The sequence below is a fragment of the Megalops cyprinoides genome, chromosome 3, assembly GCF_013368585.1.
Source record: "Megalops cyprinoides isolate fMegCyp1 chromosome 3, fMegCyp1.pri, whole genome shotgun sequence".
NCBI classification, from domain to species: domain Eukaryota; kingdom Metazoa; phylum Chordata; class Actinopteri; order Elopiformes; family Megalopidae; genus Megalops; species Megalops cyprinoides.
In genome coordinates this window covers 18,853,848-18,875,929 of record NC_050585.1, presented here as the reverse complement: position 1 = coordinate 18,875,929, position 22,082 = coordinate 18,853,848, and the positions used below count along the sequence as shown (strand labels likewise).

Sequence of the window (22,082 nt, the reverse complement as noted above, 5' to 3'; positions counted from 1 at the left end):
TGTATCAGCTCCGTTACGCATTGACAATGCATTGTGTGTGATACATTCCATCACGTCATTATGTGTTGTGTTGAAATTAATGTCATATCCAACCCCTCCAAACCTGTCACATGAAATATGACATAGCTTGGGCAAGAGTGTCCCAATGTCATATGGCACTGTTGGCAGATATTATGAACATAACATCAACGGGCAGAAGGTTTTCTGTTGCCATTAGACTAGACGTTAGTTCAGGAGAAGTTGCCTGCAGTACAAATATGTCCATTTTACGGATAGTTAGAAAGAGAAAAAAACGACAAAGCCTTATCACTACTATTGTCATCACTGGTGCTTTGTAAAAACATTAGCGATACACGGAGGTTTATGAGGGAACCCATTCTCTCTCTCTTTCTCTCTCTCTCTTCTCTCTCTGAGGATCTGGTTTGCTGTTGAATACAGATCCCTTCTGTAAAAAGCAGTCCCTCTGTTTGGCTTGTAGTATAATGGAAACCACATTATGTTGTGAATTGTTCTGAAAAAAAAAAGGTTTTCATCACTTTTTGAATATATATGTAGACCAGCCTTGTCATGGTAAACATTTTGAATTAATGTATATGTTGTAGTATTAACATTGGGTTGTCTATGGAGTTGTGGTGACACATATAATTGACTGGTCAGTTAGGATTACTCACAAATAGTTGGGCTCAGTCAGAAACTCTAAATCGTAATAACCATAACCATAATACTGAACTCTTGCTCCTCTTTTTGGTGCTATGTGGATGCCTACCCCAAAACCCCAGGGAGAATATTGGTACAGGTTATATTGGAACCAGTATCTCATTACCCTTCCTGTGATTTCTCAGTCATCATAAATTCAAAAACTCCCTTTTCCAATATTTTGCACACTTGCACATATACACACCATTTTAATGTTTACTAGCTTATGTTTCTTTTGTGCTTTCTTTCATGGAGCTGATCCAAGAGATTCACACAAGTTCTATTTTGCATGAACACAGGATGCTTCATCCAGAATTTGCTAGATTTGTGAACTCATTTTGCATATATGCCCATCACCCATTGATGCGACTGTAATGATTGGCGATTACTTTAAAATTCCAAGAGCATTTGGATTCCAAATTCCGGTGATGAATAAAATACAAAATGAATGAATATGAAACTAGCCGACAAACGCAGAAAGGCAGCTGAAGAGGAAAGGCTGCCTGGAGTTGAGCACTACCTGTTTGATTCCTCTGGGTAAAGTCAAACCACACAAACTCTAAACATACACAGGAGCAGGAAGGGTGCACTGTCCCCATTCCTCTGTCATTGTCAATAGAGGAATGAATACTTGTATGTATGCATTATCTAAATATGACCTAGTGTTTTTTTATTATTAATTTTGTTTTGCTGTTTTTTGCCAACAGTTTACAAAGTTGGGAGCACAAGTTGTGTTTTTTTTTTGTTTGTTTTTTTTTGCTGGAGGGTCGTGTGTGTCTGTGCACTGGGGGAAAGCTGATCTTCCATGCCATGTCGGGAATATCCAGCACGCTCCAGTCAGAGGCTGAGATTATGGTGTCATGCTTTTGTGTCTGTCTGTGTTTGCACAAGGAAGCAACGCTGTTACGGAGGAGTGTCTGTTTTCATGTGCGTCAGGCTATTTGTGTTGTACTTCTGTGACTGTTTAATAGTTATTTATCTGAGTTTGTGAACTTTCTGTCCCATTTCTCTCTCTCTCTCTCTCACACACACACACACACAGACGGTTCTCCTCCAGATGTTTCACACCAAAGCCTTATGTTTGTGTTAAATCATAAAGGGACTGATCAAGAAGAACTTTCTTGATGAATACATTCTTTTTTTTTTTTTAATCAGTGTTTTTTTTTTTTTTTTACTCAAAAGTATTTTATTTTTGTAGACCATGTTTATTGTTTAATAAACAACTTTAAAAGGGAAAAATGATTACGCTCTGATCCTTTGGTTTTGAAAGTGAGAGAAGGTTGTCTTGCTTGTCTGTGTGTCACAATCACGTCAGACAATGTGCGTGACTTGTGATTGTGACACAAACTCAACATCAGATGTTGAGTGTGTGCATTATTTAGAGGGAGTGCGCAAATGCTGAAATGGAGGCAGGACTGGAGCCAGCTCAGGGCATGGCTTGTGATGCGGTTCTGAATGGATCAGCTGGCTCACTGAGAAGCTGACTGGGCTTAAGGTATTGTATGTCCTTGGGAGGTTTTTAAAAAGCTTATTTCTATACATTTTCTGTCATTTTCCGACAGCGGGCTTTATACCCCTCACACTTTTTCAGTTTCATCTTGTTCACATTCTCCCTCACTGACTCACTGATACATTTCAGTCTTCATTCTTTTCTTCCTCCTCTATCTGGAAATGCAGCGTCTTTCATTTTCTCCCTTGCCCTCTATCTCTTGGCTCACTCTGCCCTCTGCTGGACTGGCTAAGTCCCATTAAATTGTTTTCTCTCCTGTAGACACATTTAAAGTGAAAAGTAGCACGCATCCTCTCTTGGTCCGGTTGCAGCGATCTCCTTGATGGAGGCAGTTGCTGAATCTCTGGATTTTTACCACCTCCTGTATATGTTGGACAACAACTCTGACACCCACTCAGTGAAAACTGGATTCCGTTTGTGCCTACTGCAGACTAGAACTTCTATCACTAATATAGCCATCAATCACAAAAACATGTCAAAGCGTACCGCGTCATGCCAAAGACACCATGGAAAGGACAGGCAATCACATGTCAGCAAGCTATATCAGGCGTCAGATTTGGAGAAGTGCACCATTCCAGTGGGCCATTGTTGAGACACACAGGCATGGTTATAATGAGGACAACAGCACTGACAGGATCCCCTGGAGACTGACGGAACAGTTGTGCTTAATTAGGCAAGTAAGGAGACATAAGGTGACTTCCTCTGTAGTTTTATTTAATGAAGCGCCTTCCGCTTACGCCACTTTATCCAGTCCAAGTAGCCCACCTCATGCTCCCAGTAGTGCAAGTATTGTCACAACCCCAATGTACAACCAAACTAAGCGCAAGACACAAAACAAAACCGTTAGTCCGACTCAGCAGAATTCGGAAGCATGTCTGGGTTTCCCGACTGGAGATGGTACGCGAGGCTGTTGGCACGCAGTCAGAGATTTAACTATAACTACTCCAAAGACTGACAAATCTGGAGTTCCAAAAAACTTTTATTGCATTCTATAACTCCAATTCAAGACTAAGTCCCTTGTCCTGCTGAAATGACAGATGTCCCACCTTTACCACACCTGTTCCTCTGTATCACGTTTTATAGAGGTCAACGGCTGTCAGGATTACCTGAGTGCATGTGCAAATTTAAGAAGATGCTTCAAGTTAATGCTGCTGCTTCCCTGCACTCAATAGCAGCACAAATGTCACTACAGAAAGCCACATTCCGAAACCAGGCTTGCAGAACTGGTACTGCTTTGGGAAACCCCATGACGGAGCTCACCAGAATGCCACTAGCAAATCTTTTGACGTGACTGAACTCTAGGGACCATGCTAGCTCACTGGCTGAAGCTGACCCCCAGTTCTACTCCTAGGGAGGGTTTAAGCAGGTAGTTAGTTAAGTTGTATTGATTCTTATGCATTACCTTTAAGTAAATATCTGGGTTAAAGTAAATGTTTGCTTTTAAAGTCATAGTCTTTTCTGAGCCCTGAGTTGAGCATAGCTGCTTAAACTTTTGCCCTATAGCTGGATCAGAATAAATCATTCTAGACTGTGTGATGCAGGATAGGTTAATCGAAAATACTACACTACCTTTAAAATTGTGTTTAAATGTTTAACTACCATTGTGTGTGTAAATCAGTAAGATTGCCCTCCATTGTCCATTTATCAAGAAAGAGTGATGCTTTTCCTTCAACTTCCAGCAGGTGCATCTGACTGAGATAGTAGCACTAGCAGATCCATGAAGCAGACGGTGACAAATTGAATTTCTGAATGAGGGCATCAGAGTGAGAGACAGTCTCTTCCTTATAGAGACTGATGAGGCCACAGCGCCACCTGTGGAGGTAAGGCTAGGCAACAGGCAGTTCCTGTGGCAATGACCTGCTTTCCACCAATGGGAGGACAGTTGGGAAGGATGTGGCTGCTCTCTTACCAAAGGCAGCCCAGGAGATGTGGGAGACCAGGATCTCCATCCAGTGTGCACCTGTGACAGACCTCTCCCAAGTAGTGTTCAGCTTCCGCTTTCTGCATGCAGGGGTCTGTGGGTTGGTCATGACTGGCAATGTAGCCCCTTCCTCAGAGAAGATGACACTGGGACCTCTGGAGGACCTCAGGTGTTGGCCGGATGAAGGCATGTCCAAAGGGAACAGAGCCACAGGGTAGATGGGCGCAGGAAATGGTGCTGGGGGGGCGTCCCAGTCTGGTCAGATCCGATGTCCACTGGGGGTGGTGGCAGCAAAGATTATGTTACATTATTCACTGGCTTCAGCAGATGCCTTTACAGAGGGCGAGTTACATACTATTCTTTTTTTACCGAGATGTCTTGATGTTAAATGAAGCCATTTAGGCTACTCAGCGTCTGCCCCCCAACCAGAGCTCAAAACCACAGTTGTTCAGCAAAGGTCCCTAACCACTGCAGCAGCACGGCCCCTCACGGGCTGTGGGGGTGTGCTCAGAGCTTCAGGTACTCAGCCAGGAAGACCACCAGGATCTTGGTGAGGTTCTCCACCGTAGGGGCATGCATCTTGTTTTCTGTGTCCTCCAGGGTGTGCCAGAACGATGGGAGGGGTGTGGCGATCACATGGAGTACTGGAACTCCTGTGTGTGTGGGGAGGGGAAGGAGAGGGGGAGGGGCACAAGGGACGGACAGGAGGGAAGGTTATGAAACCAGTGGTTATATGTAGGGACAATCTTCAATCATGGATCGTTCTGTGGATGGTTAATGGCTGTCATAGTGTATTACACACAACATTTACATTTACATTTATTCATCTGGCAGACGCTTTTATCCAAAGCGACTTACAAGTGAGAGCTTATGATAGGACCACTTCATGCCTCTTATTCGTTAAGCCATAACATGTAGCACCCAATCGCTGAGGCAACTTCTGTCTGGCAGCATTTTGCTAAATCCTTCAGATAGAAAAACCTACGTGAATGGCACAAAATAATATGCCATCAAAGGCCTAGGAGCCAAAAAAGAGGCACCTCTTCCCCTGCCTGATCCTGAGAAAACACTGCGTAGTTTTCAGTCTCTTTCAGGCTAGACTACTGCAGTGCTCTTTTCTCCTGCTCAGTGCAACTTGTGCAAAATGAAGCAGCCAAATATTGACCCAAGTAAAACACAGGGCAGGCTGCATTATACCACACTGGCCCCCATTTTTTGGGACTGACTTAAATGTCCTTTAAGTTTCATTAAATAACTGGCACTGGAGTGAACAATGGAAAAAGAGCTTTTTTCCAATAACCAGCCAAACTGAGCACTATTCTGTTCATGTATGCATCACAGTGATTTAAATAAATAAAAGGAGGGTGAGCCTCCTGTTTCATGCATCAGAACCCATTTTAAGCCGACACTTGTTTTCATGATCCAATTCTTTGGAACTCCTTACTACAATATTACTGCGATAAGTTTTCTAACCATACTCGCAATGACAAGAGCCCGCACAATGTGACAATTTTACACAGACGTTTTGTATTTTAACCTGGCAATTTTGTATATTGACACCTTCATTGTGGAGATGCATATCATACGCTATACCTGTGTTTATATATATGCTGGTGTTTCAGTCACAGTTCAGTTACAATAATCAGAGTCTTATTCCCTCACCCCTCTGGAGGAAGGGCATGTGATCATCCTCCACAGGGCCCAGGTACACGTCCTTCTTGAAGTAACTCTGCTCCACCGGGTGTGAGGACAGAAGGCCCAGCTTGTGCAGTCTCTTCTCTGGAGAAGAGGGGCAGAGGGGAGAGGGGGGAGGGAGGAGGGGAGGAGGTCACCATGGAGGAGCTAACAGGGGAGGGCAGTGCACCAAGAAGACAGATAGAGAGAGAGAGAGAGAAGAGTCCAAGCGATTCCAGATCTGTGCCAGAGCAGAGATCTCAGGTGTAAAATTACCGCTGCTTCAGCACCACAGAGCAGGGGGCAGGAGCGTGACTCAGCGCGAACTGGCCCCCTGTCTCTCCCCTTCCCCCCCTCCCTCTCTCCACCTCCCTCCATTGTTTTTCATGTCATCCACTTTACCTTCCAAACAGAATCTCTGTATTGGCGTGCAAACAGGAACTGCTACTATTGCTAGCGATTAAGCCTCAAGTTTATTCTTGCTTCTTCTACTTTATTCTTGAATTTTTATGGCAACTTATTATGGTATGCTGTTCAGAAAAGGCAATGACAGAAGCCATTCGAGACCAGAGGTTCCAACCATGAAAAATTTATAAGTGTGTGTGTGCGTGTGTGTGTGTGTGTGTGTGTGTGTGTGTGTGTGTGTGTGTGTGTGTGTGTGTACAAGTGTACTTGTGTGTGCATGAACTCTATGTGAACAGGTGTGCAGTATGTTGACTGAGGAATTTCACCTGCAGATATAAGCCGGTCAAACCAGCGGGCCGTGTTGTCAAAATGATTGACGAACAGTGGATCAGGTGCCCCGATCAGGTCCAATAGAACAAATAGGTCCTGCAAGAAAGAGATGGTGGACACAGCAACCGGAGTGAACACACACACTTTTTGTACAGCTCACACACCCACAATTAACACACACAGCTAATATAGTCTTACACACAAAATTCACACACACACCACTCACACAGTCTTGGACACCCAAATCAGAAGTGTATACACACACACACGCACGCACACATAATTGAAGGTACACACACACAGGTGCACGGCCTCACCACAGCTTCCAGGAGGGTGGTGTGTGTGGACCCAGGGGGGTGAGGTGTTTGGGACATGAGTTCAGCCAGGTGACGTGAGCCATACAAGGAGTCCGTGGGGGTCCATTCCTCAAAGGCCTCCTCACCATCGAAGAATACCAGCTGCAGAGTCACCTGGGAGCTCTACAGTGAGACAGACAGCAGAGAGAGAGAGAGAGAGACAATCAGAAAGGGAAGATATAGTGGGCGGGGACAACAAATGGAGAAATACAGGTTAATGAGTAAAAACATATAAGTTCATGAGCTCTGGGTAAATGTGCAGCATTTATATAAGTAGGGCTTCAAGCATCTCTAAGGGGGCATTTGGTCCCTGCACTTTATCATTGTAACAGCAGCAAATAAATTATTCATCCATGTACAGAAAGGTCCCCCCGCATCTGTCCGGACTTCTATCTATAGATCACTGCGCTGGGGAAGAATGAGCGATTGCAGGCGAGTGGGTGTCAAAGCCATAAGCCACAGCTCAATATGGCTATAGTCATCATTTTCTCCTGCAGGGGACATCCGTATCCCCACTGCAGAGAAAACGTACTCCAGTCAGCATTTCACTCTCTCCTCCTTTTACAAATTCACCCATTTTTCTCTCCTTCTCTGCACTCTTGCTCCCTTTCTCCATTTCTCTATTTAGTATCCCTGTTATAACTGCCACTCTCTTCCTGTTTCCCACTCATACACTTCTTCTTTGATGGTGCCCCACTCACCCCCAGTTCACAGGACCTGTGGTTTAAGATGAAAAGAACGCAGTACAGGAAAGTGGGGAAAAGGTGAACACAACCCGAAACACCACTGATGGCATCAACAGCTCGCAACTTTGTGTCCTGTTCTAACCCTGCGCTGCTGAACCTGCCAAGTTCTGAAGAAGGTGGGGGATTTTTTAAGGACACGCATTAGCAGCGAGGCTATTACGTGTTTGGGTTTGGTTATAATCGGCATTGATATGTGCAGAATACCTGCATCTGCTAATAGGTGAGATATCACGATTTGCTTCAGGCTTGCCTGTGAATAAACTTTGGCAAAATGACAAAGTTTTCTCTGTCAAATCTTTATAGCAGTGACTGGGGCACTCAGACAGGAGGGACAGTGATGCTGGATCTCTTGAGAAAGGGGTTCTTGAACCTTTTGATAAGGGGAGTGTGCCCTCCCCCACCAAAAAAAAAGGTTCACTGCTCCCTTGAGGCCCATCACACATTACAAAATGAGCCCACGAATAGCTGGGCGCTGGAATATACTATAACTGAAATTAAGAACCAGCTGCCAGTGTCACAAGTGCCAGCTTTAATCACAGAGCACTGCAGTGCTGTTCCTGCTCAGATCAGAGCTCTGTTTAAAGCAGGCGTTTTCTGCAGTGGCCCCCTCAATAAAAATCTATGTCAGCTCCAATTGAGGTTACAGGTACTGCCTTCAACACAAACCACAGGGGAAAAAAACAGTAAAGCCCTGTTGAAGACCGTCTGCAAAAAATATTCTTAAGGAGATACATGGTATTTCCTGTTAATAATCATTTGATTTGAGGAGGAATACTTTTATTCACACTTGTACATCTTATCTAATAATATGAAGGGACTTTAGCTCTAACTGGGTTATATGAAATATTAATCCCAGCTTGCCTACCTGCTGCTTGTGCACCCTCAGATGGATGTCTAAGGCTGTCACCAGCTCCAGGATCATGGCGCAGGGGACAGCAGAGTCACTGGCCCCCAGAAAGACCCGCTGTGGGGCACCGGGGGTCACTGGGAGGGCCTTGGAGTCATAATGGCAGGCCAGCAATAGCCTGCGTGGGACTGAGGGGTCCAACACCGCCAGGACATTGGAGAAGGTGATCTGGCCATGGGGGGTGGGTGAAGTGAACGAGTCCACCTCCACTGACCATCCTGCTGAGAGCAAGCTCAACTGGGAGATGATGTGCTGGTGTGTGTGGGATGGCGGGGGTTGGCAGACAAAAACAGAGGAAGGAAAGAGAATTAGAAAGACATCTGCTACTCCATCATCTCCAAGTATAACAATACATTTTTCATTATGTGAAAAACATTGCTGCTTAAAAAGCATGGAACTTATTCAGTGTCTTATTTCATATTTGTGTTTGCTTTAGAAAAGTTATAACAGAGGAGTGTATTTTTATTCAGTCTCTTCATTCTATTATTTTTCGTTTTTTATTCCCTCTGGAAAAAGTGCACTGAAAAGTGTTCTGTCACAAATAGAAGTCGATCGATTAAGTGACATTCTAACGTCAATATCTAGAGTCATTACGATAGCAAACAATCGACAACTTTTACATTATCATCATATAAAGTTGCTCAGCACCGTTCAACGGGTATCCTGTATCATCAGCCTAGATTTGTGTAGAGTGTCACAACAAACACCAAATTACTACCCTTCAGGTCAACAACATGAAAATGAAATAAATGAAAAAGGATTCGAAAACATGTGTAACACTAATTGAGCAGCATTCAGCCTGCTAATTAAATTAAATAATAAGCCTGTCATGACCCTTGTTGAAGATGAGTGGGTCTCACCTCACGCACAGCCTGGCTACCTTTGGTACCTGGCAGCCTCTCGATGAGGATGGGTCGCAGGTGAGAGTACCACAGCCGTTGCCCATTCACCTGGGAGACCAGCCGGCGAATCTGGGCAGAAGTTGGCTTGCTGGGCTTGTGAGACAGCTAAGGGAGGCGGGGGAAGTTGCTGAATGATCCATTTTAATGTGCTAATTATCATAGTGTGCTGCATTATTAAATGCCACGGAAACTTGATGTCCAAAATTGTATTAGTACTTAATACTCAACCTATGGGGGCTGTAAAATAATCGCATTGGTGTGGAGTGGATGATAAACAGTAATCGAACTGCCACTGACAGACCCTGCAGTTTGTCCGTACCAGGATACAAGAGTTATTCATTTCCATGTCCGTACCACAACTCAAACTCATTCCAGCCTTGTGCCGCTGTTAGACTACTCATATTACAAATTTGCGCCAAGCCCGGGTTTCACATAATGAAGTCTGAGAAAACGCTCATACGATAAGGCTATGTAAAGTTTCCTATAGCATCAATTGTGCTGCTTTTAAAGGCAAATTCATCGAATGGTCAAGTTTACCAAGTGAACTGGGTTATGCCGCAAATCAGCATTCATACTGACGTCCAAAAAAAAAAAAAGAATATGTAGGCTACTGATCTGATTCCGCACACTTTAGAAAACAAAATCGGTTCTACTAGTACCTTTAAACCGTGCTGTACATACCTTGTCCCTGGTGAGGTCTGGAACGTGGACTTGGATGTTGGCACTGGTTGTGTCATTAGCCAAATAGAACCCGAGTATCATAGCAATGACCAACACCCCGAACAAGCACAGCATCAGCACCCGCACCCGTGGCATCCGAATGTAGTCACAGCGGCCAAGTACGCTGACTTTACTGATCGCAGCAGCTTTGTACCGCCGACTGCTTTTTGACATGTTCGTGTTCACAGTAGCGTAGACGGCCAAAAGATGGTGTTGGTTCTTTCACAGTGACGGTAAATAAAATGAACTTTATTGTGACATACTGAAAACGTCAGCAATATTACTCAGAAGCTTAAGTTGAAATGCAAGTACTATAACAATCGAATGGTTTAGAAATACAAGTATTCTAAACTTTAAACTGAAACTCATAATTAGCTGCATAACTTTTGACTTGGGTTTGAATGCGTAGATTTTGAGCTACTCTTTAATGACAGCCTGGCGTTTGACGTCCACAATTATCGGTCACCCACCCTTTAACTGTTTACAAAATATACGCTACATTAGCTGAAAGCTAATTCCCTTCCAACTGTCATAGCCTAGCTCGCTACTAGTGGTCTGTGCTCATTGTCCACTTTGTAGGTGAAACACTGAAACTTGTTTTGTTCATGTAGAAATACTGCACTGCTTCCCAGAATGTTGATTCTCTGTTGTGTCAGTATGAACATAACTGTGGTGAGAAACTAGTGCCTGGACATAATCTGCTCATGTGCAATAGGCTTATTGCTTAAAAAAAAAAAACCTAACTTTAATCCTAGCTAAGATATGGCAAACTATCGTTAACGTTTCCTCCCCTATAGACGTATGGGACTACTGAATTGTAGGCCTACGGATTGTTTTCCGTTTTTCACCTTCAGGTAGCTTCTGTTTTTAGCCCCGTTAGATTGAAATACTACCCTGCTGCACAATAAAACCGTACCTGCCAGCGGTCCCGCCACTGCACTGAGTGTCAGGGGATTGCATTTAGTTTGCAAGCAAAAGGAATAAAAACGGATCAGTGAGGTTAAATTAGTCCGAGCTAACTACTTCGATTACAAAGCAATTACACACGCTTTATTCAACTGCAAAGGACAACACGCTATGACGACTGATCTCATTTTAAAATCTGCGGGCTGTGACTCGCTAAAAGGAAACTCTCGGCACAAGCGACATCACGTAGCCTATGATTTAATTAGCTACAATGCCAGTGAATGTTATAAATGCGCGCGGCACATACTTAAATGCCAGCTGTTTCACTACTGGCACTGCACCGCTTCATCTCTGTTCAACCGCGGACACTCCAGTAGTCCCGACCCGCAACATCATTAGGCAAGTTGGTTTCCAGCGCAGACTAAACCAAGTTCCGAATCCGCCCACTGCAAAAGGGTTCTTTCTTCGGACTCGCATAACGCTGATACAATCACGAAACTTCCAGCTTTCTCATTCAGAGGCAACCCACTGCGCTTCTTAAAGACACACAGCCACTGAAGTCAAGCACAACTCCAGCACGATTTTTGTTTAACAGGAAGTCGAACAGCAGTGGAGGGACTCGAACGATTGTTCTAAGATTAACTTGAAAAGTAGCTCTACTCAAATGAACACAACAGCATTGTAAATATTGGTCCTTGAAATTAAATCTTACTTTTACTTAATGTAAGATCGATTGTACGACACATGTCCTACATTATTTAAACAAGGTAACCATCTGATATTACAATTGCTTCTCAAACACAAAAACATTAATTAACAAAAAATATATCCCCCACAACAACAACAAAAAACTCTTCTTTGGAGGTAGAGATAAAAAATTAACATCTGCACATTGAAAAATCAGAGTGAAATGAATACCCTCTCCATTCTCTTTTACTTGCCCCCCCCCCCCCCCCCCCCCCCCTTCCATGTATCTAGGAAGTCTTACACCTGGAAAGGTGCACACCAGGTCTTTCTTGAAGTGGAAGTTCCTGCCACAGCTCTCGCACAGGTGACAGTGCTCCGTCCGGTGCTCCCTCAGCTGCTGAGGGTCCTCACAGGTCAGATGGCACACCTGGCAGATGGTCCTGGGCGGCTGCAGGCGGGTGGTGAGATGGTGGTAGTGGCTGTTCTTGCGGTAGCTGGCGTGGCCACAGCCCACAGAACTGGCAGTGGTAGATGGCCTCGCCCCTGTGCCGGGCCTCATGCACCCTCATCTCCCTCAGGCGCACAAACTGCTTGCTACAGGTGGCACAGGAGAAGTGCTTCACCGCACAGTGCGTGGTCTCATGTTCTGTCAGGTGGCCCTTACGCATGAAGACCCTGCCGCAGGTGTTGCAGATGTAGTTGCGCGCCCTGGACCACGCCCGGGGGATGCTGAGGGTGCTGTGGCAGCATCTTGAGGCGCCTGAATGATTTCCCGCAGGTGGGGCAAGAATGGAGGCCCAGCCTACAGACTCATGCTCCTCCTGCTCCACCTCCACCGAGCTGGGGGCCTGGTCCCCTGCCACTCCCAGGGAGAGACAAACACTGCCTTTATTTGGCCCAGGTGGTGGTTGTTGCCAGTGGGCTTGCCATTCATTCTCACAGATCCTAGGATGGTCCTGCACGGCGGAGGCTGCAGTGAAGCTCCGCCCACACCATGGGCAGGTGAAGTTACTACTCACGTAGTAACACTTATTTTCTTCATAGCATCATAGTCTCAACATACCAAGACAGAATTCTGCTGTCCAGATTAGTGCCTCTGTGATAATAAATTCTGTCATTGAAGTCCACATTCTAGAGCCAGAATAAGCAACCCTGCACCTGGAGTGTCAGAGCTGCTTTTTCTCCCATCAGAGCTCTAAGTCATTTAAATGTATCAATTATTACAGTAAATGAATGCCTGTTACCATGGTACTCAGATTTTCAGAATTCATTTTGAATCATGCTACAATATTTTAGCAATGTGTAAATGATCCAAATTACAGAATTATGACTTTGGATGGAACAAAAACAAGAATCTGCAGCACTCCAGAACTACTGTTGCCACCCCCTGTTTTAGCATGTTTTCTGATGCGTCACCTGTGCCAGGGGGGGTCAGCAATATTCCACTTCACCTTAAAGGGCACAGGGGACAAACTTAACAATGACAAGGGTCAAGAACAGTCAGACAAAACCATCCCATCATCCTCCTCATTAGGCTCACACTGTTCCACCATCGCCAGACCTGGTGAGAACCAAAATATAGATTGGTTCCAGTGGGGGTCAACATCCTGCCTCAGTGCTGCCTTGAGATCTATGCCCTTCTCCTCCACCTCTTCCTCACCAGCCTCCACTCCATACAATAGGCCGCCCTGTCCTGTCTTCATGTCCTCTGGCAGTTTACACAGGGCTCCAAGCATGGCATAAAACTCAAAGAAGGCCACGGCTTTCCACAGGCTTGGTGTGAAACTCTTGCTGGTTGTGTTAGTTGGGGCAGTGGGGGAGTAAGGCAGGAGGTCTGATTCTAGCCTAGGCAGGCCTGCGTACATCATTTGTAAGACACAGTGTAAATCTGCAGGGCTCGCGATCTCTGCATATACGGAGAGGCAAGCTGTCCAAGGAGGTGCCTGTGGAAGCAGATGCTGCAGGTGGCCAGCACTGCTTGGTGGGCCCAGAAGGTGACACCGCCTACAGTAACTACAGCATCGCAGAAGAAGCCAAACTTTAGCTGTTTGCCCAGCTGGAGCAGCACATGGTCACCGTGTGTGACCACACTGACTGACAATGCAACGGTGTTGGTTCAACTGCTAGAAGTTCACCTATCAAGAAGGGGAGATCCCCAAAAATTCCCAGGTGGAGGCAACTGTCTTCTAATTACCATTTCCAATTACTACTTTTCTTTGATTCACTTTGTACTCTTTTTCTATTCATTAAAAGTCAACATAGCCTACATATCCATATTGTAGAAAAGATGTGCCAAGACTGGCTGTTCGGCTTAAAACCCTACAGGCCTTGGGGTCAGAGAAAACCCAACCCCACAATAAGACGGTGACGCCCCTAATGCAGCAACCTTCACTGTTCATTTACACGAAATGCAGCATGCTTTAATTTACCCATGGTTCCTTATTACCCATTAAGCTACAGTGAAAAATCCCTCACGCTAACCAAAACCATACCCATAAATAAGGGTTTATAAACATTCTGTTCTTCGGCCGCGTTATGCACTTTCCAGACGCGCATAACACGACCGTTATGGATAGGTCAGCCTGATACGGAAAGCGCCCTTTAGCCTAAAACAAATACAACACACTGCAATTCTAGCTAAATGTAAAAATTCCTCGGGCATGGATAGAGTGACAAGAAAAAATAACACACAAAAAAGAACGCAAAAATCACCTCCATAATTAGAAATGAGCAGAGCATATACAATAACACCTTGCGTTTGGGCCGACGGTTGCTCACCAAGTGCAAACTTCTGAGGTGAACTGGTTTGAATTAAGTTTTATATTCCCTGGTTCGCAGGTGGTACTGAATTGTAGCAAAAGTGAGTTGATGCAACAAATCATGACTTAACATTAACGAGCAAACTGGATCAGAAGCTCCAGGAGAAAGCCCGCCCAGTTAGCTCGCGAAGCCTGTTCGTTACCGCGGCCAGTCCAGCACGTGGTAAACTGAGGGTTTCCGTCACTAATTTCCTCGAGAGGCTGTCCAGTTAGATAAAGAAGGCTGCCCAAAATGATCTAGTAAACTGGTTTATCAAAATTAGATTAGATTTACAAATACACGAAAGCAATTCATTATTCAACTTTAATAAATCAGTCAATCAATACTCAGAATGGTTTAATATTTCCCGTATTCTTTTACCTGACACTAGCTGTCCAGTTTTCATCAGCTACGACATGAATATAGCTATTGCTCAATTAGTTAAGTGGGACCCTTGCTAGAGTCAAATGATGTGAAACAGTCAAACCTAAAAGTACTGTTAACTGTAGCTACGTTTTGAAGTTTACTGCTAAGGGATTGTTCACATACTGTGGACACGGACGTTCTCGTAACTTGCCAGTAGTAGTTCCTTCCTAATAAGCTTGCTTACCTTCTTTCTCATTTGATAGGTAGGTTTTGGTATAAATGACACTAAGATGTGTTTTACGTAGATTTTACGCAGTTTATCGAATTTTAACAGAACGTCGCACAAGGGCCCAGTCCCCAAACGTGGTTTATTTCCGCGAAGCAACGGCATCGCAACATTCCCAGCCAATCCCTTCGCACTGGGAGCCCAGTCAGCGCGTGTGCTTCCATTTATTTACCGCTTGAGTTAAAGCCTTCCAATGACGATCGAATCCACACTCAGGGTTCGACAGCGTTGGTTACCCACCAAGTTGTTTGAGCCAATAAGAGCGTTCGACAAACCGGGGCCGTGATAATGCCCCGCTTCACCCCCAACACGCACACAACTGGCTGATTTCAGCTGTCACCGGGAGCCGGTCAGGTAGCTATCCATCAAACTGGCGAGTCCCAATTTTAAATCTAATTTAAGGAGTTATTAACTAGACCATAATTTCAATAAAACACCCACTACAAACAGAACATTAGCTTGCTGCCTAGTCGTCGACTTGTCAAATAGTTAAATATTGCTGGTTGGATAACTGGTAAATATTAGGTGGATTGGCTAAACTTACTGTTTTCAGGGCATATTAAAATATGCACTGAAATATTAATGTTGTAATATTAAGTGAATATTAAAATATTAATGTAGCCTCAACCTGTTTAAAATAGGAAAGAAACCTAAATATCGGAGTGTTCGACAACTTGGCTAATTATTGGTAGCTACTTGTTGGCATTTGAGCAGAATTTTGTCTTTTTGTGGACCGTTGCCAGCTATACACAGGCAAGATTGACACCCTCTAGCGACATAGAAAGAGAAATGGCACCGGGAGCCTCCGACAGAGACACTTCACGCAGTAAAAGGTAAATCGTCTCATCCGTGTACCTCTAATTTCGGGTAAGGTTTAGTGTTTGGAAAACATAATAAAAAAAAACTTGAGAGTAAAAAACAATTTACTACGCTTTCCGGTGATACAGTACAATAACGATTACATTGTGTATCACTGCAGTTCTGAGACATACGGTTATCTGTAAAGGAGTATAGGGTAAAGCTATAAGAAAGAGATATTGGCAACAAGGAACAATCCGTGCTTTTCCTGCAGGAGGGAACCGCGTGACTGGAACTCCAGCTGGAACAGGAGCCTGAAAGAGATCGCTGGCTTGCTGCCCATCTCTGATCCCTGCAATGGCCGTGGACTCACTAAGGTTTCTGCTCCTTTTATTGCCGTTTCTCCCTCCGTTTTATCTCTCATTTCCTCTTTCCCTGTCTGATTAGTGCCTCACTCCTTCCCCGCATGAGCAGACTGCAGTGTGTGGGAGTCTGCTATTTGCAGCGTGTCTGTGTTGTGGTTGATCTCCTTGAACCCCTTCCTACAGAAGGAGACCCTGGTCCACGTGCTGCAGTACCTGGACTTCCTCCAGAATCACATCCAGAGCCTGCAGAGCCGCCTCCCCAGCCACTGCCTCCCAAAGACCCATGAGAGCGGTGAGTTCTAAATACATGGAACAGCTCACCAGGAGTCACAGGGGAAGCAGAGACTCTTGTATATTCAAGACCAGGCTTGATACAGTGTGCCATATACCCTAAGCTATAGGCAGAATGACAAGCCTAACTGGGCCAAATGGCCTATTCTTATCATTAAATGTTCGTTCTTCTTTCTTAATTAACATAAGGTGGCCTCACGGTGGCCTTCTACCCTATCTTTAGCACACACAGTCATAGAAGGAGAGCGGAGTCGTGTGTAGTGTCTGTTCTGAGTCATGGCCAGGCTTCTGTGGTGTCCTCAGCCACTCTCATTCAGCGATCCCCACCTCTGCGTCCGTGTGCGGTTTCGTTTGCAGGGTGGGGCGGATGTGAGGGTAAGCCCCCACCGGAGTCGCTCACACCCCCCCCGTTCCTCAAGGCCAGGCGGAAACACGTCTGCGACCGCCCACGCAAGAGGCCACCCCCTGGCAGAGGTATAACTGCAGCAGAGCATCACCGCACTGCAGTGTCCGTTCTGTCTGTTTTATTGACACGTGTTGGTATTGACACGTGTTCAGGTGTGGTCTGGTGTTTTCTGAATGCCTTGTTGTTCATATGGCCCTTTCCGCATGCCCCTTTACATCTTTGTGAAATAAGTCGCTTTGGGCAAGAGCATCTGCCAAATGACTGATTGTACCCAGCATTACAGCAAGGTTGTGAGGATATAATGTGTCGGCTGGGTTGTTTCCAAAACGTTGTCTCAGCCAGAACACAGTGGTCAGAAACTGTTCTATTCCAGTGCGGGCACTGCTCTAGAGTGTTTCAGAAAATGTAATATGTTGCAGTTTCTGCCAGAAATATATGTTTACAGATGAGCTGTGCTAGACATTCCCTACACGTTGATATGAATGTCACTCTTCTAGAGCTCTGGGCAGAAGCACAGGAGAAGAGGTGGAGACTCCACAAGGCGGAGTCGAATGATAGCGACAATCTAACTGAGGATGAAGTAGAGTCCATGCCCATGTGGAGTGGGCGCTGTGATTGGTCTGGGCTTCAGGCTGCAGGAAGTCAAGGGGCATGGCCAACACAGGACAGCGACTCTCCAAGTTCCTTGGAATCAGCGTTCAGTCCTGGCCAGCCGTCTACTCTGACTGTGCCCCCTGGAGGTGGGAGGACTAACAAAGCTTGTGTAATCCCGTCTCTTTAGTACAGTGACAACACATGAACAGTGACCTCTGGAAAAGTGATGAGAAATGGGGGTGTTTTTCTCTCCAGGGAATTGTGGAGACCAGCATGTGCAGTATCCAGGGGAAGGAGACGGCTGCTCTGACTGTGAGGATCGGATGGCCAGCGGAGAGAGCAGCTCCAGCAGTGGGGTCCAAGACTCCCCGGCGCCAGGGTGAGTGCATGTTTCTATGTCCCCACAGTCCTTCAAGACGTCTTCATCCTGCCAAGCCACGAAAACTGGACAAAAGTTCCACTGTCTTCCGAAAAGTCATGGAAAAGTTCATTTGTACTCTTTCCTATAGACAGCAAAATATATTTCATGAACTGGCTAACTTGATGCCATTTAGTATCAAGTGTAGCAGCGTCAGTGTGTACATTGAGCCATTAAATCAATGCTGACAAATGCTAACTGCCAAGAGCATCTAGTGTATATATTGACTTAATTTATTTTGAAAGTATAGGGAAATACTTCATCCTCAAAAACTCCATCGCCAAAGTAGGTTAATTTCACAGGAATATGACTGTTCCAGAAATCAAAAATAATCCTGGGAAATCGTCCATTTTTATCTTGAAGTGTCACTGAAAAGTTTTGGAAAATTCAACTCGTAGCGCGGCCTTCTCGTCACGCGCCATGTTCCCTCAGCTCATGGGCACTGCTCCTGAAAGACGGGGTGCTGGAGGTGCACCCCTCTGTGGCTGAGGAGGACTCTCCCCTCGCCTGTGGATCCCCGCCCAGACGGGCGTCGCTGCCGCCTCTGCTTCCCGGTTTTGGTGCCAGGGAAAGCTTGAACCTCAGCCCCTCCCTCCTCACTTCCCCCGGCCGCGGAGTCTCCCACTGCCTGCTGGCCGAGGGGCAAGAGGAGCTGCAGGGTGAGAGAGAGGAACCTGCGCGCGCGCGCACACACACACGCGCGCGCGCGCGCGCACACACACACACACACACACACACACACACACACACACACACACACACACACACACACACACACACACACACACACACACACACCACTACCCTCTGTGCTGTGTGTCATATTTCACTTTGTCCTCTCTCTGCAGCACTGTTTGAAGATGTTTGGGTCACCCCCAAAAGCAGCACCCCCAAAGTGCCTAGTTTGCCTTGGAACCCCCCTGTGGACAAGGTTTGCTCTTTGCCTGATCTTTCACACAATCGTACATGCATGTATGTATGTACATGTATGTACATATATACATACAATATGTAAGATACATATACATTTGTATAAATTATCACATGAAGCTGTACGTTTTGTGTCCCCAGCTGTCTGAGTCGGAGGGGGCTGTAGAGAACGGGGATGGCTGTCTGTCGTCTCAGAGCGAGGGGGAGGACTGCAACTGGACCCCCACCCAGAGGGGTCCCCCCAGAAAGGGGCGCCACGGACAGCGGCAGAGGGGATCCACCGCCAGGGGGCGCCAGCGCTCCCGCCCCAGCCTGAAGAAGAAATGCGTCAACGGTTTTATCATGTTCTGCCGCATCAACAGGAAGATCTACCTGCGGTGAGAGATCGGGTGTTCCCCCCACTTGAGGATTTCCTTATCCTTCAGTTCCTTAGTAGTGTCCTCCATATTGCATATGACTGTACAGCACTAATATTTAAATGTTTGTGCAGTTCTGGGGCACTGCTGTTGTACCTATGTGCAAGGTACTTAACCTACAATTTTCTCGGTAAATAGCCATCTTTATAGATTGATAAAATTGTAACCTATGCAAGTAGCTTTGGATTGTCTGATAATGTAATGTAGTGCACCTCTTACTCTGATGGCTCTTGTCCACTGCTCACCATCCCACACCAGGATTTGAATTTTATTTCTGATGGAGAAAGAAGTCATTTATTTCCCGCATACATTTTCAGAGATATCAATAGTTTATTGACAATTCTCAATACAAATCTAAAACTGGCCTCCACCTGGACACTAGACATGGTCCTGGGGCTTCTTGGACCCTGCAGATTGGAGGAGAGAGGTTAACTGGCCTGTATTCCTGCCATCTCTGCCTCTGTGTGTTTTACCGCCTCACATTTCATTCTTGCTTTGCGTGAGCAGTGGTTGTTATAACCGTTGATCTCGCCAAAAGGCATGCTTTCCCAATGGTGCTCAAGCTAGCTTGCCTGTCTGTTGCTGTGTCCGAGTAGAACCCACCCCGGCACCCCCTCCACCGTGGTCACCAAGGAGCTGGCCCACCTGTGGCACATCATGCCCAAGCAGGAGAGACGAGTGTACTGGTCAGTCTCACGGGGGGGGGGGGATGGGGGGGGGCGAAGTGTGTCCCCTTCATTCCCCTTCAACAGTCATTCAGCACACAGACTTCTACACGGGCATTTTGGGGAGATGGGGAGAATACTGTCAGTGGAACTCACCACTACATTTAAGCGCAGTGAGATTCTATGCAATTTGATACAATATTCATTAAAATGGTCAGAAATAAACTTTTAAATGCACCCTGCTGTTTTCCCTTCAATTTAAATAATGATACGTCACAAGCGAATCCATATCAGATCGAATGGTTCATACATGGATTGAAACGCCCAGCAAAAATTCAGATTGATGTTAGTGGATTTTTAAATCACTGATGGTTCGCTCCTGTGTTCCGTTTCTGTCTAATAAAGCCCCTCTTCAGTCACCTTTTACCCACACACAGTGGTCAACTGTTAATGCATTCCATTCCATTCAATTCCATGCCATTCCGTTCCATTCCGTTTTAAGTTAAAGCCTGTCTGCTTTGTCTCTCCACCGTTCAGCGTGAAGGCATGGCGCTTCAGCCGGCAGCAGAACCGGAATGTGCGGAGCGTGGGGGCGGAGGGCGAGGGGGACGGAGAGGAGGGCGTGGCCAGCCCCCTGCACATGCTGCTGGCACATAGGGACCTGTACGCTGCCGCCAGAGGGGGGCGCTGAAGGCCGTCCGGATCCACACTCTGAGTGTGAAACGCACAGCACTGGGCAGAGCAGGGCCCCTCAGCTCCACCCTGCAAAGCAGCAGACCAGCTGAACCTCTCTGCTCTGTTTAAACAGGACAGCACCGAGTCTCTGCTGGTTTATTTCATTCTTGTTGGTGTGTGCAAAACAGATCTGGCAACATGTCCAAAGGAAATGACCTGCACTCCCCAAAAACAATGGGAATAAATACAAGTGTATTTAAAATAACATATTAGTTTTACAATTTAAAAAAATATACAAATACTACAACTGCGGGACCAGAAGTTAGTTGCGCAGGTGCACAGCAACACTTGAAGACAAATGAATAGAGTCTATAAGGCTTCTGCCACACCGGCAAAGCAGGCTGAGTCACCAGCCAGCTTTCAATATCCACAAAATGTACTGGAAAACATTTCTTGACCATATTTAAATCTATGCTGCATTGCCAGGGGGAATGGTGGCTTTTTGGAGGATCAGTAACCATAGACTCTGAGACTGTGAACATTGCCTAAGATGAATTGCAGTAGGCGTACATGCCAACCCACACAACACAACCACAGGAAACCACGGCCTACGTCACACAAACCAAAGCTACACAATCCAGGCCTGTTTAAATGTGTCAAGTCTTTTAAAGTTATTCACAAAAACATTATTGAAAGGCTGAACTATTTCAGTGCTTCCGTTTCTGTTAGGAACTCTTTAGGAAGGTTTTTATGTCATTGATGGAAAAAATCATTTGGAAGAAACAACATATTTTCATGGAGCTTCTAGTAGACACACACTACTATTTTTACACTGTTGTCTTAATTTATCTGCTAATGAACTGATGTAATATTTAATATAATAATTATTTAATATGCCAGCTATGATTGTACTCAGTGGATCTATATCAACCATAGCTGTAGTACTATTTATTATCTATTTATACTTGCTGAATTAATATTAGTCATGACAATGAAATTTGATTTGTCCAGGCAACATTACAGTTTAATTATACATTGTTGCATATGCATTCTGTTGTTTTTGATTTGATGTGTCAAAATAGATTAGAACTTTTCCAATTGTTTTAACAGACCACCTTTCCCATGAGCTCTGCTCATCGTGAGTGAATGTATTTCATACACATTTTTGTATGAAGTTAATCTGTTCTTGTTTTACATTTAATAAAACTTCAAAATAGCAAATATTTTGGGAGTGTGATTTTTTTGTACACTGGTCATCTTGTGGTGAATGAGTTACTTAGATTAGCACAGGCTGCTTCAGTCACAGAATGTGA

The 22,082-nt window shown here is 45.3% G+C and overlaps 2 protein-coding genes across 2 annotated transcripts; one reads left to right on the top strand and one right to left on the bottom strand.

Annotated features, from left to right (window-relative positions):
• Nucleotides 1-4,634: 4,634 nt before the first annotated feature.
• qpctlb (glutaminyl-peptide cyclotransferase-like b) lies at nt 4,635-10,341 on the bottom strand. The gene is made up of 7 exons (XM_036525821.1): nt 10,129-10,341; nt 9,406-9,552; nt 8,504-8,797; nt 6,854-7,015; nt 6,533-6,632; nt 5,790-5,906; nt 4,635-4,780 (listed from the first exon to the last, which is right to left on the bottom strand). The coding sequence occupies exons 1-7, from the start codon at nt 10,339-10,341 to the stop codon at nt 4,635-4,637; spliced, it is 1,179 nt and encodes a 392-aa protein (XP_036381714.1).
• Nucleotides 10,342-16,000: 5,659 nt separating this feature from the next.
• LOC118774383 (basic helix-loop-helix and HMG box domain-containing protein 1-like) lies at nt 16,001-20,785 on the top strand. The gene is made up of 11 exons (XM_036523729.1): nt 16,001-16,044; nt 16,284-16,386; nt 16,558-16,666; nt 17,023-17,139; nt 17,569-17,811; nt 17,921-18,044; nt 18,516-18,742; nt 18,932-19,014; nt 19,155-19,390; nt 20,026-20,115; nt 20,632-20,785. The coding sequence occupies exons 1-11, from the start codon at nt 16,001-16,003 to the stop codon at nt 20,783-20,785; spliced, it is 1,530 nt and encodes a 509-aa protein (XP_036379622.1).
• The last annotated feature ends 1,297 nt before the right edge of the window (nt 20,786-22,082 follow it).

What these genes read in the sequence shown, in the direction of transcription:
- qpctlb (XM_036525821.1), bottom strand. Translation starts at nt 10,341, where the DNA reads ATGTCAAAAAGCAGTCGGCGGTACAAAGCTGCTGCGATCAGTAAAGTC. An exon ending in CAGACCTCACCAGGGACAAG is followed by an intron (nt 9,553 to 10,128) that starts GTATGTACAGCA and finishes CGCCTCCCTTAG; the next exon opens with CTGTCTCACAAGCCCAGCAA. An exon ending in TGACCGGCTTATATCTGCAG is followed by an intron (nt 5,907 to 6,532) that starts GTGAAATTCCTC and finishes CCTCTTCTCCAG; the next exon opens with AGAAGAGACTGCACAAGCTG.
- LOC118774383 (XM_036523729.1), top strand. Translation starts at nt 16,001, where the DNA reads ATGGCACCGGGAGCCTCCGACAGAGACACTTCACGCAGTAAAAG. An exon ending in GAGGCCACCCCCTGGCAGAG is followed by an intron (nt 17,140 to 17,568) that starts GTATAACTGCAG and finishes TCACTCTTCTAG; the next exon opens with AGCTCTGGGCAGAAGCACAG. An exon ending in TCTGACTGTGCCCCCTGGAG is followed by an intron (nt 17,812 to 17,920) that starts GTGGGAGGACTA and finishes TTTTCTCTCCAG; the next exon opens with GGAATTGTGGAGACCAGCAT.